This window comes from Pelophylax lessonae (assembly GCF_965119305.1).
Source record: "Pelophylax lessonae genome assembly, chromosome: 6".
In the NCBI taxonomy this organism is placed as follows: Eukaryota; Metazoa; Chordata; class Amphibia; order Anura; family Ranidae; genus Pelophylax; species Pelophylax lessonae.
The window spans coordinates 304829315-304847272 of NC_138773.1; the positions used below are offsets into that span (position 1 = coordinate 304829315).

The 17958-nt window shown below is 45.0% G+C and overlaps 1 protein-coding gene across 1 annotated transcript in view; it reads left to right on the top strand.

Annotated features, from left to right (window-relative positions):
- WNT10A (Wnt family member 10A) overlaps window positions 1–17601 on the top strand; it is a 109896-nt gene extending 92295 nt beyond the window's left edge. The window contains exon 4 of the mRNA XM_082260107.1: window positions 16655–17601. Within this exon, the coding sequence (XP_082116233.1) occupies window positions 16655–17131 (477 nt within the window). The 3' untranslated portion in view covers window positions 17132–17601. The remainder of the gene's footprint in view (window positions 1–16654) is intronic.
- Window positions 17602–17958: the final 357 nt, after the last annotated feature.

A 17958-nucleotide genomic window follows, 5' to 3' on the forward strand; every position in this document is an offset into this window, starting at 1 on the left:
GTTGCCCTGGGCGCAATGGTTTATTGCAAGGATGGGGGGGCGCCTTGAACCTAACCCTAAGGGAAGGTGGGGGGGGGGGGGCACAGCTTGGCATCCTTGCCCTGGGCACTGGATGACCTTGTCCCGGCACTGCCTTCAGTAAATCAATCCCATTGAGGCTGGGTTCAAACTGGGGCAAATTGGATGTGGGTTTCCCCATAGAGGGCACAGTCTATTTGCCTTTAGTAAATCAACCCCACTGTGCACTCTGCAATTCCATTGGCTCCAAAGCTTAGTAATTAAGGTAAAGCTTCCCTTTGCAAATATTACCCAATCACATGCAAGGAAAAAAACAAAACAGCATTTTTGCTTGCAGATGATTGGATGACAGAAGTCATCAGAGCTTCCCCTCATTTACTAAGCTCTGGAGCAACTGCACATGCAAAGTGCACAGTCTATTTGCCTTTAAGTTAATCAACCCCATTGTCTGTATACATTTTGCACAGAAACACTACAGGCAAAAATATTTTTTTTAGTGGCGCCAATTTAGAAACCTTCACTGCATCAATAAACTTCATCACAGATTCCCCCCTGCTGCCCAGGTTCCCCCGTGCCCCCCCTTCCCCCAAAACAGGAAGGAGAGCAGGGGCGGGGGCCTGTAAATATGTAATTTACTGACCCCTTCCTTTTCTGAATGAACACAGTGAGTAGTCAATACCATTCGCTCCTGTGTTCATTCATCAATGAAGCATAGAAATCTGTGCTTACTATGCTTTAGTTTGTGAAGGAACAGGAAGCCACTCAGCACAGAGCACTTCCCATTCATTCACTGTCCAGTGCAGCTGAGGCTGCAGAGAAAGGGACTGGGGAATCTTTGTCCTCAATCCCTTTCCCTGTCACAAAATCCCCAGTAAAACTGTGAAAAAAAATACAAAATAACCTTTTAAAAAAATGTAAAAAATAAATAAAAAAGTTTAAATGTGAAAAATAATAAAAAAAATAAAAATGTAAAAAATAATTGAAAAAATAAAAAGGTAAAAAAATTATCAAAAAAAAAATAAAATAAAAAAAAAAACTACTGACACTGTCTACTGCTCTACTGACTTACACCATCCATTGTCCTGCTGACACCAACCTCTGCTCTACTGACACATCCACTGCTCTGCTGACACCATCCACTGTCCTACTGTGAGTATATATATATATATATATATATATTTACATGCATGTTGGTTTGGGGTGCACACTGTAATGCATTAGGCTGCGCACTAGACTATGCTTGAGGTCATCTTGGGAAGAATAATAGCAACTGTGGGGAACAGCTTCGGAATGAAGGTCAGTATTGCAGCCAGAGCTGCCCTTATTTTTTAGCACCTGGAGGAAAAAAATAAAAACATTTTCCTGGAATTGGGCTTTGGGTGTTACATTGCTCTAAACTTTTTATGCTACCATTCACTTTGCATTTGTTTTTGTATATAAGTACATTACATTATAAAAGATGGAAAAAAGCATGTGCCAACTGACCCTGAGCATGTCACATGGGTGCTGTTTGGGCCACAAAGGGCCCTCCCACTTCTGATTTGTGACGACCTTCAGCTGGTTTAAAGAAAAATTACAGGTATTAAAATTGTTATGTTAGTGCAAATAAAAAAAGTAAATCGCTGTAATGGGCACCGCTACTCCACTGATCTCTACTAGCTTCCATAGCCATGCATTTGCCCTGCTGCATTGTGGACACAGGATGTGCGCCACAGCCACCAATCAGAGACTGTTTTGCATTTTCCCAAAGAATGCAGAGCATTCTCTGATTGGATGAGGTTAAGAGAGTGATGTCATCACCCTACCTCTCCTGATCAGAAAGGTTTGCAATCATTGAGAGGATGCAAAGTGACCTCCTGTGTTCACAATGTAGCAGGGCAGCTGCTCAGAACCGGACCTGGACGCAAGTGGAGATCATTGGAGTAGTGGTATCTAGTACAAGGATTACCAGCTTCTAGTTCAGGGGTGTGCAAACGTCCTGGACAAAGGGTCAGTTTACTGTCCTACAAATTTTTGTTTGGGGGGGGGGGGGCGCGGTCTGTGGCCAACGGGACTAGAAAATATTCTGATGTCAGTGGGAGTAAACAATGCCCCGTCTTTGGTATTAGGGGAAGGAACAGTGCCCCATCATTGGTATCAGTGGGAGGAATAGTGCCCCATCATTGGTAGTGGGAGGAATAGTGCCCCATCATTGGTAGTGGGAGGAATAGTGCCCTATCATTGGTAGTGGGAGGAATAGTGCCCCGTCATTGGTATCAGTGGGAGGAATAGTGGCCCGTCATTGGTATCAGTGGGAGGAATAGTGCCCATCATTGGTGTCAGTGGGAGGAATAGTGCGCCATCATTGGTGTCAGTGGGAGGAATAGTGCCCCATCATTGGTATCAGTGGGAGGAATAGTGGCCTATCATTGGTGTCAGTGGGAGGAATGGTGCCCCATCATTGGTGTCAGTGGGAGGAATAGTGCCCCGTCATTGGTGTCAGTGGGAGGAATAGTGCCCCATCATTGGTGTCAGTGGGAGAAATAGTGGCCCACTGTCGATCTCAGTGGTAGGAACTATTCCCCACTGTTGCTGACAGTGGCGGGAAAATGCCCGAAGGGCTGGATAAAGGCAAGCAAAGGGCCACAGTTTGGAGACCACTGTTCTAGAGGGATCCCACAAGTATTGTATATACAGAGTTGCTCCAAGCTGGACCAATGTATCTATGTAAACATATTTATACCAGAAATCTTCCTTAAAGTGTTATTTCACCTTTACAGAAAATAGGTGAACTGACATCGGACACCCTGACCAAATACAGATCGGTTCCAATAAATGCTGGCACCACCACCCCTCCTGTTCCTCTTCTTTCCGCTGCTCTGGCCCCCGTGTGCTCCCCTGGTCTCCTCCCTCCCCCTACAGCGCTGCTGGCTTCCCTCCTCTCCCGCTAGCTGCTGCAGGGGATCTTCAGGATGGAGAGGGGGGAAAAGGGGCTGGTAAATGGCACATCCCCTCTTACTTTTCTGAATGAACACAGTGAGTGATCAATACCGATTACTCAATGTGTTCATTCATAGGTGAAGCATAGTAAACTGTTTACTATGATTCAGTTTGTGAATGAACAGTAAGCCTGTCAGCACAGAGCACTTCCCATTCATTCACTGTCCAGTGCAGCTGGACTGGGGAATCTTTGTTCTCAGTTTCTTTCTTAAAAATGTGACATCAGGGGTCTGTTTAGACCCCTGATATTTCACCAAAGCCCCCAACTGGCCTCTTTAAAAAATTGTAAAAATAAAATAAAACATTATTGTGAAAAGTAAAAAAAAACACCGCCCACTGCTCTACTGACACCTTCCATTGCTTTACCGACTGACACCATCCACTGTCCTACTGACACCTCCACTGCTCTACTGACACTGTCCACTGCTCTACTGACACCATCCTCTACTCTACTGACACCAACCTCTGCCCTACTGACACAGTCCTCTGTTCTATTGACACTATCCTCTGCCCTAGTGACACCGTCCTCTGCTCTAATGACACTCCTCTGCCCTAGTGACACCGTCCTCTGCTCTACTGACACCATCCTCTGCCCTAGTGACACTATCCTCTGCCCTAGTGACACCGTCCTCTGCTCTACTGACACTCCTCTGCCCTAGTGACACCGTCATCTGCTCTACTGACACCATCCTCTGCCCTAGTGACACAGTCAACTGCCCTACTGACACTATCCTCTGCCCTAGTGACACCGTCCTCTGTTCTACTGACACTATCCTCTGCCCTAGTGACACCGTCCTCTGCTCTAATGACACTCCTCTGCCCTAGTGACACCGTCCTCTCCTCTACTGACACCATCCTCTGCCCTAGTGACACCGTCCACTGCCCTAGTGACACTATCCTCTGCCCTAGTGACACCGTCCTTTGCTCTACTGACACTCCTCTGCTCTAGTGACACTGTCCTCTGCTCTACTGACACTATCCTCTGCCCTAGTGACACCGTCCTCTGCTCTAATGACACTCCTCTGCCCTAGTGACACCGTCCTCTGCTCTACTGACACCATCCTCTGCCCTAGTGACACCGTCCACTGCCCTAGTGACACTATCCTCTGCCCTAGTGACACCGTCCTCTGTTCTACTGACACTATCCTCTGCCCTAGTGACACCATCCTCTGCTCTACTGACACAATACGATGCCCAAGTGACACCATCCTCTGCTCTACTGATACTATCCTCTGCCCTAGTGACATCGTCCACTGCTCTACTTACACAATCCTCTGCCCTAGTGACACCGTCCACTGCTCTACTGATACCATCCTCTGCTCTACTGACACCATCCTCTGCCCTAGTGACACTGTCCACTGCCCTACTGACACTATCCTCTGCCCTAGTGACACCGTCCTCTGCTCTCCAAACACTATCCTCTGCCCTAGTGACACCGTCCTCTGCTCTACTGACACTATCCTCTGCCCTAGTGACACCATCCTCTGCTCTACTGACACCATCCTCTGCTCTAGTGACATCGTCCACTGCTATACTGACACCATCCTTTGCCCTAGTGACACCATCCACTGCTCTACTGACACCATCCTCTGCTCTACTGACACTATCCTCTGCTCTACTGACACCATCCTCTGCCCTAGTGACACCGTCCTCTGCTCTACTGACACTATCCTCTGCCCAAGTGACACCGTCCTCTGCTCTACTGACACCATCCTCTGCCCTAGTGACACCGTCCACTGCTCTACTGACACTATCCTCTGCCCTAGTGACACCAACTTCTCCTCTACGAACACTATCCTCTGCCCTAGTGACACCATCTTCTGCTCTACTGACACCATCCTCTGCCCTAGTGACACCGTCCTCTGTTCTACTGACACTATCCTCTGCCCTAGTGACATCATCCTCTGCTCTACTGACACCATCCACTGCCCTAGTGACACCGTCCTCTGCTCTACTGACACCATCCTCTGCCCTACTGACCACATCCTCTGCTCTACTGACACCATCCTCTGCCCTATTGATACCGTCCATTGCCCTACTGACACTAGGTAGTGTAAGTTTATATTTTTACAGTGACATTTGTTTTAGTAAATTTTAGTATAAGTTTTCCTGACTAATTAGTTAGGCCTTTCTAGCTAATTTCTTAAAAAATAAAGGCGCTGAACCCCAATGATCTTTGATCTCCTTCATGTTGTTCAGGTAGAGCTCCACCTCTCAAAGGTTGGTTACCCCTGATCTTCACAGTGGAAGATTGTACAGGGAAATAAAATCCATAGAATACACATAAAATCTAATGGGATGATTGGTGTTGAGATGAATGGTCTGGCGATGAGGTCTTTGCATCTGTTTTGTTCTGATACATTTTCTGTGTATTGTGAAATGTCAGGAATTTATTTATGTAGACTTGGAAATCCACTGAAAGGTCCTTGTTTGCATATAAAGCTCTCCTTCACTGGAACAGCCAACCTTCCTGCATGCTAAGATAAAAGCATTGGGATGCCAGCATTTGAAATTACTCTTCTACTAGGCGCTGGGGGGTTCCTGTCTGTCTTGTTGGTAACTCAGAATCCGAGCGAGCGGACCGGAGCTGTCACATGGCTAAAATAAAGGTCTTTATCCTTGCATACTTGCCAACTGTCCCCTTTTTTCTGGGACAGTCCCGGAAAACAGGAGCCTGTCCCTGGTAATTTACTCTGCCGGTACTGTCTCGGCAAATGCGAAGATGCTATAATCTGATGATAAGTAGGCGGAGAATAATTATGCTGAGTGGGCGGAGCTTCAGGGAAGTGGGTGTGGTACATTTTCAAGTAAGTAATTGATAGCTGTGCTGCAAAGTGTCCTTGGAATTTTTTTTCAAATGTTGACAACTATGTCCTTGTGTTTTGAGTCATGCACACGGGGCGTTTGAAAAAAAAACGAACTGCAAAGTCTGTTCTGACGCCAGGAAAAAGCAGCTGTAAAAACGTGCTTTTAGAAGCGTTTTGTATTGGCGTTAATGCACGTTTAGCAGCGTTAGCATTTAGCACCCTGCCATAGTCCCACTGTATGTAGGAATGTAGCCACCCTGTCTTAGTCCCACTGTATGTAGGAATGTAGCCACCCTGCCTTAGTCCCACTGTATGTAGGAATGTAGTCACCCTGCCGTAGTCCCACTGTATGGAGGAACGTAGCCACCCTTTCTTGCTCACTCCTGAGACTCCTCCTGTGGACTTTGGGATTTATAGAGTGCATAGAGTAGTACACCGTACCTAACGTGCACTGCACAGACAAATGGAAGTCAGAGAAGAAAAGAAAAGTGCAGGAGCTCACAGAAGATATTATAAGGGGGCAGCAACTAAGAAAGGATTTCATGAACAATAGATACCAGGACCACTAAGTAGTGGATGTATATGGATTATTTTTGGAGAATAGGTTGAGCCCCTGACATCATACAATGCCCGCACATTAATTTTAGTGAATATTCTGTGTCTGAGAAAGCAGACTCATAACAGGATATAGTCAAAGACTATGGGCATAATACAATAGATTCTCAGAGACTGCGGACATAATACAGAAGATGGTCGGAGACTGCAGACATGGTACAAGAGATGGTCAGAGACTGCAAACATGATACAGGAGATGGTCAGAGATTGCGGACATGAAACAGGAGATGGTCAGAGACTGCAGACATGATACAGGAGATGGTCAGAGACTGCAGACATGAAACAGGAGATGGTCAGAGACTGCGGACATAATACAGAAGATGGTCAGAGACTGACTGCGGACATAATACAGAAGATGGTCAGAGACTGCAGACATGGTACAAGAGATGGTCAGAGACTGCAAACATGATACAGGAGATGGTCAGAAACTTCAGACATGATACAGGAGTTGGTCAGAGATTGCGGACATGAAACAGGAAATTGTTAGAGACTGCAGACATGATACAGGAGATGGTCAGAGACTGCAGACATGAAACAGGAGATGGTCAGAGACTGCAGTCGTAGCACAAAGGATGGTCAGAGACTGCAGAAATAATACAAGGGATGGTCGGAGACTGTAGAAATATTACAAGGGATGGTCAAAGACTGCAGACACAATACAGGAGATGGTCAGAGACTGCGGACATGATAAAAGAGATGGTCAGAGACTGCGGACATGATACAAGAGATGGTCAAAGACTTTAAATATGATACAAAAGATGGTCAGAGACTAAGGATATGATACAAGAGATGGTAAGAGACTGCAGACACAATACAGGAGTTGGTCAGAGACTGCAAGCATGATACAAGGGATGGTTAGAGACTGCGAGCATGATACAAGGGATGGTTAGAGACTGGACATGATACAAGAGATGGTCAGAGACTGCCGATATGTTATAAGAGATCGTCAGAGACTGCACACATGATGCAAGAGATGATTGGAGACTGCACACATGACACAAGAGATGGTCAGAGACTTTAGACATGATACAAGAGATGGTCAGAGACTGCAGACATGATACAAGAGATGGTCAGAGACTGCAGACATGATACAAGAGATGGTCAGAGACTGCCGATATGTTATAAGAAATCGTCAGAGACTGCACACATGATGCAAGAGATGATTGGAGACTGCACACATGACACAAGAGATGGTCAGAGACATTAGACATGATACAAGAGATGGTCAGAGACTGCAGACATGATACAAGAGATGGTCAGAGACTGCAGACATGATACAAGAGATGGTCAGAGACTGCCGATATGTTATAAGAGATCGTCAGAGACTGCACACATGATGCAAGAGATGGTTGGAGACTGCACACATGACACAAGAGATGGTCAGAGACTGCAGACATGATACAGGAAATGGTCAGAGACTGCAGGCACGCTGCAGGACACTTTCAGAAACTGTGAACATGCTATGGGAGTTGTGGTTGACTGGGGACATGCTTCTGGAGTCAGTCATAGACTGGAGATATATTACACAAGACTGCTAGAGATCACTGCTATAACAGGGCAAAACGGAAACACAGATTAGTGTCTGCAGGGGGCCCGAGGGCCACATGTTGGGCACCAGGAGCTAAGTGTCCCTTTATCAATACATATGTGTAAATAATAATTTATTTTTACTCCAGAGCTTAGTGTCACTTTGTTACTTTGTGGATGATATGTATGACTTTACTCAGATCACAAGATCCGCTCCGAGTGTATCGCCTGTGTATTCAGCTGTTGTGCATTTGCCATTGAAGAAATAATAATGCACTCGCGTTCCCTCTGCCTTCCATTAACTCTACATGGACACATATGTAACAACTGACAAACGGCTTCCTGGTATGCCACAACATGACAATGGTCCATCTTGACGACCAGAAAAACAGTTGGAAAACATTAGATAATGGCCTTTGATCTGCTAAACAGTGTCAATCACATGACAAGCGTGCCCATGATTGTGTAAACTCCATGGAGGACAATGTTGTGCCATTGTTCGGAGGGCGTATCTGCAGGAAGAGGGTGTTTGTGTGTGCGAGATCCAGAGCCCGGGGCGCACTGCTCTTCTTGTGTAGAAGGATACGGCTCTGTTTATTGGTTGTGCCGTATAGTGCAATGCTAGGACAATGCCGAGATATCCCGGCCTTTGTTGGGTCAGATTGGAAACATTCGTTAGGTTGAAAAGTATCACAATATTTTACACAGGATCATTCATAGGAATCCCGTGTAATAAATGTATCAATGTATCCTCAGGAAGAATAATCTCCTATAACCAAACTTCCCAAATGGGAGTAGAGACACCTTTAACAACTACCGGGCACTTTCACCCCCTTCCTGCTCAGACCAATTTTCAGCTTTCAGCGCTGTCACACTTTGAATGACAATTGTGCGGTCATACAACACTGTACCCTTATGACACGTTTATAATTCTTTTCACACAAATAGAGCTTTCTTTTGGTGGTATTTAATCACCACTGGGTTTTTCATTTATTGCTAAAAAAATGAAAAAAGACAGAAATTAAAAACTGATAGTCGGCACTAATAGGTGGCACTGATGGGCACTGATAGGTGGCACTAATGGGCACTGGTAGGAGGCACTAATAGACACTGATAGGTGGCACTTATGGGCACTGATAGGCAGCCCTGATGGGTGGCACTGATGAGCTGGCACTGATGGGCACTGAAAAGCAGCACTGATTGGCATCTCTGATGGGCACAGATTGACATTACTGATGGGCACTGATTGGCATCACTGATGGTCACTGTTGGGGCTGCATTGATAATCAAGACCGTGATGATTAGTTCCCTGATTATCTGTACACGTCTACCCTGTAAGGAGTTGCTGCTGAGCGGCTCTCTTCTCCTTACCCCCTGCCAGTGTGAGAGCAAGGAGAGCTGATAACCAACATTACTTTGTTTGTATGTGATCAGCTTTGATTGGACACAGCTGAACACATGGGTAAAGAGCCTCATCATCAACTCTTTCCTGAGTTTGCGGTTACGCCGTGTCTCAAGGACACAGCGTGCTGCCAATTGGCATGCTGCCGATCATCGATGTGCGGTGAGACTGCGGCGACGTCATATGACGTCGTCCCACGTCGTCCCAGAAAGAGAAAGCCACCCTGCTGCCTTCATTACGATGGGCAGGATGTGGTTAAACTTGCTGTACGCTAGTAATATTTGGAACTAAAATTTGTGCAAAAATACTCAGTACGTTCGAATATTGTTCAAAATTTGTTCCAGAATTCAGTCGTTTTTTTTTTTTTACCAACCGAAAACCAGGGTGGATAAAAATCGGGTAGGATGGAAGGAGGGGCTGAATTAGAAGCCAACCGGCTTCGCTTGTTGTTTTAGCGCTTATCTTCTATTTGAATTTAAGTTTTCCTCTTTTATTTAAATACATTGTTTTTACGATTCACACTATGGAGCATTATCCTTTTCTTTATGGTGGAAACCTTGAGCCATTCGGACTCTTAGGACTTTGAGTGGATTACTGCCTTGAGTGTCGCCGGCTGCTCTGTATGGTCTGTGGCATCCAGTCTGTCTCATTTGGTGTTTCCCTTTGGGTGGATATCCCCCTGGAATCGATTCATTGATCCATATCTAGTGGCTGTTTATTGGCTCAATACCGTTTGTCATCTAGTAAGCCTAATCGCATGTTGTGGAGATTGGGGCACTGAGGTGGAGGACAGCGCGTTATTTATCCGTTATATTCACATTATTTTCCTATCACTATTTTGGGACTTTTTCCATTACAAGGACTTAATTAATGCATGTATATCTATATCACTCAATGTGTCATATCAATTTTTTGGACATAATAATTTGATACATTTTTTATGTACTACTATTATTTTTTATGTACTATTGTCACTTTTCTGTTTTTTTGGTCAACAAACAGTAGACTTCAACTTAGTAGTGGTAGTTAGAGTCACCAGAGTAAACTGCCTTGAAGTAGGAGATTAGGTGGACAAAGCTCCTCAGGAAACCAGCCCATGTCCTCTTTAAATAGATCCTTGGCTGACTAAATAGTACCAGAGGGGTAGCAAAAGCACAAAGGTCCCCAAGATCTCTCAAGTGTCTGTACTCACAAGCAGTGGCGGCTGGTGCTCCATGGGCGGGGTTGGGCGGCAGACCGACTGCACCATACCCCCCCCCCCCCGGACCACACCAGGCTGCACACCATCCCCCCCCGGACCACAGGGAGACAGGAGAGGAGAGGACAGAGAGAACGGACAGACAGGTGGCTGCTCTGCGCCCCGAGCCCACCCTTTTTTTTAGCCTGTGAGAGCCTCTGGCTCTAATCACATGGCTAAAAAAAAAAAAAGCCCCATTAAGCTCCATGCGTCTGGCGCCCCGCATGTAGATTAGAGGGCTGGACGCATGGATGGGGGGGGGTGGCGTATGACCAGCCGCCACTGCTCACAAGGCCCAAGGACTGCTGGTAGCCTTTGTCCAAACTCCAAGCAAAACCTTTCCATGACACCAGACCAGATCTTCAGCAGACAGCCCCCTCAGTCAGTTCTCTTTAGCTCCCGGGTCTCAACAATTAAGGCCCCTCAAGTCACCCACCTGAGGTATCACCAACAGCAGCTTCTGCCTGGGAGGACAGCATGCCCCCCCCCCCCCCATCCAGGCTGGACTAATCCATTCTGGGAAAAGACCCTGGACTCAGTGTGCTCACAGAATATATACAGTCTCCCAGCATGCTATCAGAGCCTGCCTCTCTGGGATAGGCCAGGGCTGTATCAATATGCATGCTGCCATCTGCATTGCTCCACACCCATCATCCAGAAACTTCTCAACTTCCCTGGATACAAGGAAACTATAGTCCAGATTTACAGCAGCTGAACACACTGAGCAGACCTGACTAGCAAATTGCAGCTTCATCGAATACAGTGGGCAGAATATGCTTTTGCTTACCAAATCAATACAGCCACACTGACAATAGTGTGGCAACTACATTTACCTATCAAAAAACAACTAATTCTAACTTATGTAATTCCTAGCTATGGAAATTGTTGGAAGGAGGGATGGCGCACTATGGTGTAGAAATTAGCCATACCTCATAAATCAAAATACTGACAAAAAAGTATTGATGGAAAGGTATCATGAAAGTTTAATAAATGAAGATTAAAACCAAACCAGTCCTGGAGTCTCCGGTGTCTCTCTGGGGTGCTGTAGGAATCCCATACCATGTGGAGCAAGATGATCCGAACCCAAAGATGGTGAAAGGGGGGGGGGAGAAAGTATGGAATCCCAGAGGTGCAGAAGAACGCCAGTGCGGATGGAAGGGACCTTGCGAGTATGTGTGGCCGCTACACACTGGATTTATGAGGTATGGCTAATTTCTAACACCGTAGTGCGCCATCCCTCCTTCCAACAATTTCCATAGCTTGCACATCATCCTGTGTCAGGGATTTGGCAGCCTAGGTGTACTAGCATTCATTGGTTCTACTTTTAACATCATGGCCATTTGGCATTATGGCCCCACAAGAACTCATCTAAAGAATTAGCGCCTGGACCACTTTTTGTTTGGTATGTAATTCCTAGCACCAATCTTACATAGTTATTAGTCAGGTTGAAAAAAGACACAAGTCCATCTGGTTCAACCATAAAAAAAAAAAAAAAAAAACGTATTGAAAACACTTCCATACAATCCCATATACACAATCCTATACCCGCTATTGATCCAGAAGGCTAAAATAAACCCCAGCAAAGCATGATCCAATTTGCTACAGCAGCTCCTATCTAGGAGGGTGCTACTTCAGCAAGACATAGTTCTATTTTAAATAGTACAATTACATATGGAGATCTATCAGGCCAAGCATAAGGTCAGGTGAGGAGGTAAGAGACAGAGGGATTGCTTCCACAAGAGGGATTGTCCATCCCTAAAAAGGGACTGTTGGGTGCTATGTTGGTGTCCATAGGAAATACAAGAGACCAGCAAGTTATACAATTTTCCAGCATGCATACAATCTGAATTTTTATTCGTGGATGAAACTGCAACACAGCAACCTGAAATGACTCCTCCATCGTAGATATTGCCCGCTATAAAATTTGTTATTTCTTACAATATTTTTTTGGTTACGCTCAAGACTGGGAAAAGCTTCCCAATGTTAAAACCATCTCTAAAGGTATATGACTCTGTGCATAACTCCGCTCTGACCTTTCACCCTTCTCCTCCTTGACCTACCTGCGACCTCACGCTTCACCTGCGGGGCACGTAAGTCTTGTTAGAAAACAACTTGTCAGAGGAGCTTTGGCTTTCATACCAATTAGCTCCAGGCTTGTTTCCATAAATCTTTAAGCCTCCCGTTTATTTGCCTGGACTCATATTGACAGTTGTTGCAAAAATTTTTGTTAACCCTTCGGTCTCGGAGAGACAGCTCAAAAAAAATAAGCTGGATGGATGTGTAAACAAATCCGAGACACTTTCAAGTTCACTTTGACTGCTCAATAGAGAAATCCTAGTTAATCTCCGGCATCAATAACGTATTATTGGTAACGAGACTGTATACCTGGAGATTTCTGTGTTGATCTAAAGCTCGGCCCAACTCTTGCATCTTCCTCATTTTTGGGATACATGCTCTGGAACGTAAGCTTTTTTATTATAATAAATGGGCAATAAAAAACGTTTCTGTGACCTGAGACTCACCAGTCGTAAAAGTGTTGCAAGATGGGTCATTGAGCTGTAAGACCCCTTTCAAACAGGCGCCTCTGTGGAATGGATTCTGCTTGCTCAGCGGGGGATGACTCTGCTGATCACTGCTGAGCAGGCGGATGACAGGTCCTGTCTGCTCCACTGTGCAGAGCGGACAAGGACACAGTCCTGGTCTCCTCTATGGGGAAATCTAGTGGTAACGTTTTCATCCGATCCATCCACTTGGATTCTGCGGACAGGATCGGATAGCGGTGAATGTCAGTGGACATGTCACTGCTGACATCGGCCACCCCATAGAGGAGACTTCAAGGTCCCATCAGGTCCGCCTGAAAAAACTGACAGGCGGACCTGCCTGTGTGAAAGGGCCCTAAAGGTGGATGACGAGACTTTAAAGGAGCCCATATCTCTACCAACTGATGTTCTACAGGCCTTTTGAAGGTTGGATTGTGCATGTTCCACTGCCGTCTTATATCTGTAGGTGGCTAAAGAGGAGACAAAATGTGGAATTCTTGTCCAGGAATCTCATATCAGGTATAAGTGGGGAAATATCAGCTTAAAACTGAAGTTTAGATAGGACAATTCTTACATAGTTGCATTGGTCCACCTTGGACCATACCTGGTACTATGTTGATCGCCGCTAGCTTCCAGATCCTGTGCCAAGCAGCTGTTCTGCTGCATTGTGAATGCAGTAGGTAACTCCCTTGGCACAGGTGCCATTGGACAAGGTGGAGAGGTGGGGAAGTGATGTTACAACCTCCACCTTGTCCATTCAGTGTACACTTTGCTTTCTTTGAGAAAATGCAAAGCATTCTCTGAATGGTGCTCATGCATGGGACCCGGAAGCTGGTGGTAATCACTGTAGCAATGCCTACTGCTGTACAGTGATTTCCGGCTTCCATAGGGATCCCACAGGTATGGTACATACATACTTACAATAGAGGCTCTCAACTGTCAGAACTGGCATGTGGCCTGAGCCTAATAGCAAACAGCTATTGTCTGGAACACTCAGCAACTGTGGGAAACCACTCTCTAAATGCTACCAGAGTACTTGGGCCTTGGATCCCTTCAGCTGTGTACCTGTGTTACCAGAACTGCTTGTGCGGGATGATATATAATGCAACTAGCTGTATGTGTTCTGATCAGTTTTACTGAAGTAGTGATTCTCAGCTAGACTCTGTTGCATTAGAGGCTTCTAGAGACTGTGCTATGTAACCACTTGTTACCGTTTGAACCGCAGAGACATTGCTGGGAGGAGTTCATGTTTGTGCAGCTTTCATAATCTGGTTTGTATTATTTTGCAATTTTTGCATGCTTTTTGCCATTGTTTACGCTTATAATTCTAACTTTGCACCTGTTTAGTAAACTGTTTCAGCCAATTGCAGAGAGCGCTGATCGGAGTGTTCTGGTGGGGAGGCCACCCCTCTGTCAGAACACAACAGGTCAGCGGGGGAAATCGCCGTACTAACATCGGATTGTTAGTACAGTTGCTCTGACAGGAGCTGTCAGTAGTGTGTACTAGGCTTAAGTCTCGGGGGACTCTAGAAGAGTTCATTGCTTATCATACTCTTCAGACCTGGAGGCTTCTTCCCCATCAGATGCCTGCCATGCAACTGCTCCCTCTCCAATGCCTTCACATACAATGCAGGACCAGCAGAGCATTTAAAGGTGCCCCCCCCCCCAACACCCACATAGACCCTGTGCAAATATCAGCAGTTTGACACTTGCATACTGCTTCACATGCCCCCTTACTCTTGCCCCATGTGCCAAATGAGTGTTCAAAGCTAGTGATTGGCTGTAGTTAAAAGCATTGGAGGAGGAAAGGCTCATGTGCTCCCAAAATTCATAGGTAGTTGGTCTGAAAGCAGGCTCTAGCATGTATCTGGGAAGCAGATCACACATAGGGGTTGATTTACTAAAACCGGAAAGTGCAAAATTGAATGCAGCTCTGCATAGAAACCAATCAGCTTCCAAGTTTCTTTGTCAAAGTTTAATTGAACAAGCTGAAGTTAGAAGCTGATTGGCTATCATGCACAGTTGCACCAGACTTTTCACTCTCTAGTTTTAGTAAATCAACCCCATGGAGCCTATGAAATTATAATCTCTTTTCTATAGTTGACACTTGCATACTGGTTGACATGTCCCCTTCCTCTTGCCCCCATGTGAAAGTGCTCAAACCTGGTGATTGGTTGCAGCTTCAGAAGAGGATTAGAGGAGGACAGGTTCACGTGCTCCTGAAATTCATAAGTAGCTGGCCTATAGGCAGGGTTGTAGCATGGATCTGGGAAGCAGGCAGGAACGGTTATTGTGAGTTAATGAATGGAGCATACCTGCTATGCCTAGTAAGGGTAGGTGTTTGTAGTACATAAAACCTTCATTATTAAAAGACTGTAGGACATGTATGTCGTCTATATGCCGTTGCCATTGTACTTATATGTTAAAGAATATCTAAAGCCAAATTTTTTTTTTCCTTTTGGAAAAAAAAAAAGGGGGAAGATTACTATTGACATCCATGTCTCTGCTGGGTTGATTAACCCTCTCTTTTTGTCCTGGTGATCATTATCATAGGGACAAAATGTGATGGAAAATCCAAAATGTTACAATTGTCACTAGAACTGCAGGTAGGGGAAATCCACCAGGGACTCTCCTCGGTGGGGGGGGGGGGGGGGATTTTTCTCACTTTGGAGAGGTTTCCTTTAACTTCCTGCTTTGTCTCTGGGACAGGAAGTGATGGGAAATATCCCCATTGGGGATCAGACAGCAAAAAACACCTGACAGAAGTTCCAACCTTTCCAAACTCCAAAATATAAAAAGAAAAAAAGTGCTGGCGGCAGGGTGGATAAAAATCAATGATTATTACTTAAAATAAAAATTAAAAAATCTGATTTTTTTTATTATTTAAATCAGATTTTTTGATTTTTATCAAATTTATTTTAATAAAATGCTTTTGGAGTAAAAATCTACTGTTAAAGATACATTAATAATTTGGTTGATTTAGCAAGAAATGGAGCTTAGTTATGTAGCATATATATATATATATATATATATATATATATATATATTCTGTATATATGTATATTCTGCAATATTTACATTTTAGGTAAACTCATTCAATAAATCCAAGCTCTGCAAGCTGAGATAACATGCGCTGCATTGATGCATTCACATAATTTCACACTAACTAGCAGCAAGAATGAGTCCTTAGGGTTAAAGAGCCCCTGTCATTTCAGATCCATCATGGCAGCGCCATCCACTCACCTGCTGCCGCCACGTCCCTCACCTTGTTGTGTCACTGCCACATCACCGGCCATCCCATTAAAGTAAATGGGACTGTCGGTGAGTCAACTGCGGGTCAGAGGAGGAGTCACTGCGGGACAGAGATGACAGTTGCTCTTTAAAAATGATGAATTATATCAAGCCTTTTTAGTAGTGATCTAAATCATGATTTTAATTGTGATTTAAATCAAATCCGCCCTGGCTGGCTTTAAATATATATTTTTTTATTATTTTGTGATCCTTTAACTATTTTCTTTTTTTTTTTTAGGTTGTGATGGACAACATGAAACGGAAATGCAAATGCCATGGCACTTCGGGAAGCTGCCAGCTCAAGACCTGTTGGCAGGTCACCCCTGAGTTTCGAACAATTGGCTCCGTCCTGAAGGACAGGTTCACGGTGGCCACCCTTATAAGGCCCCACAACAGAAACAATGGACAGCTGGGCCAGTTGGAGCAGACGCAGGCCCCGTATCGGAGGCGGGCCAGCATTAATGACTTGGTGTATTTCGAGAAGTCGCCTGACTTCTGCGAGCAGGAGCTGCATATGGACTCAGCGGGGACGCAAGGGCGGATATGCAATAAAACCAGCCCGGGGATGGACAACTGTGAGAGCCTCTGCTGCGGCCGGGGCCACAACATTCTGCGGCAGACGCGCAGCGAGCGCTGCAACTGCAAGTTCCACTGGTGCTGCTATGTGGTGTGCGAAGAGTGCCGCATCACGGAGTGGGTGAGCGTGTGTAAATAAAGAGCAGACGCTACGAGGACTACCCGGCTTCCGAGATTTTATATGCAAAAAACAAGGAGGTTCTCTATGGGAAAAATAAAATATTATCACTCAAAGGGCAGAGGTGCTCAGGGACTTACAGCCCTCAACCCATGCAGTCTGCCATCTCCCTCATAGATTTTCCTGGGACTAAAACTGCACCGTTGACTGCCTATGTTTACTTCACATACCGGATTTGGATTGCCCAATCGGAATTAAAGATGATCCATAATTTAAGGCAAAGTAACAGTTTCTTTTGTCAGGGCTACGGTGACAACTCAGTGTGGCTGCTAAAACCGTCTGAAGGTCAAAACCAAATCAATAAACTCCTTACACAATGAACTTAAAATAAGGAGCAAAGCCTGGACTGCAAATTATAAAAACACAGAAAAAAATGGACTTTTCAGAGCAAAATAAGATTAATTTAACTCCTAATAAATGTAATAAATAAATGTAAAGGTCCTGTACATGCTTTCATTACCTATATTTGCTGCTGCTCTCCAAGCGCTGCCTGGGTCCAATGGACCCAGCGGGACCCATGGTAGGGCCGGCCCTGTGTATAGTTGAAAAGATCAGTCCTAAACTGGCCTTGCACTACACAATCTGATTGTACAATCTACTTTATTTATTTATTTTTTTTAAACTTCTTTTTTATGTAAGTATTCAGTATGCAAAGTTACAAAACAGAGCCTCCTGCGCTTATCCCGGCTCAAGGCACTTTCCTTTATATTTACCAAAACTATGTAATACAAGGAAAAACCCATTCAATGTGTATCAAATCCGGCACTACATAGTTGATGATAGATCTA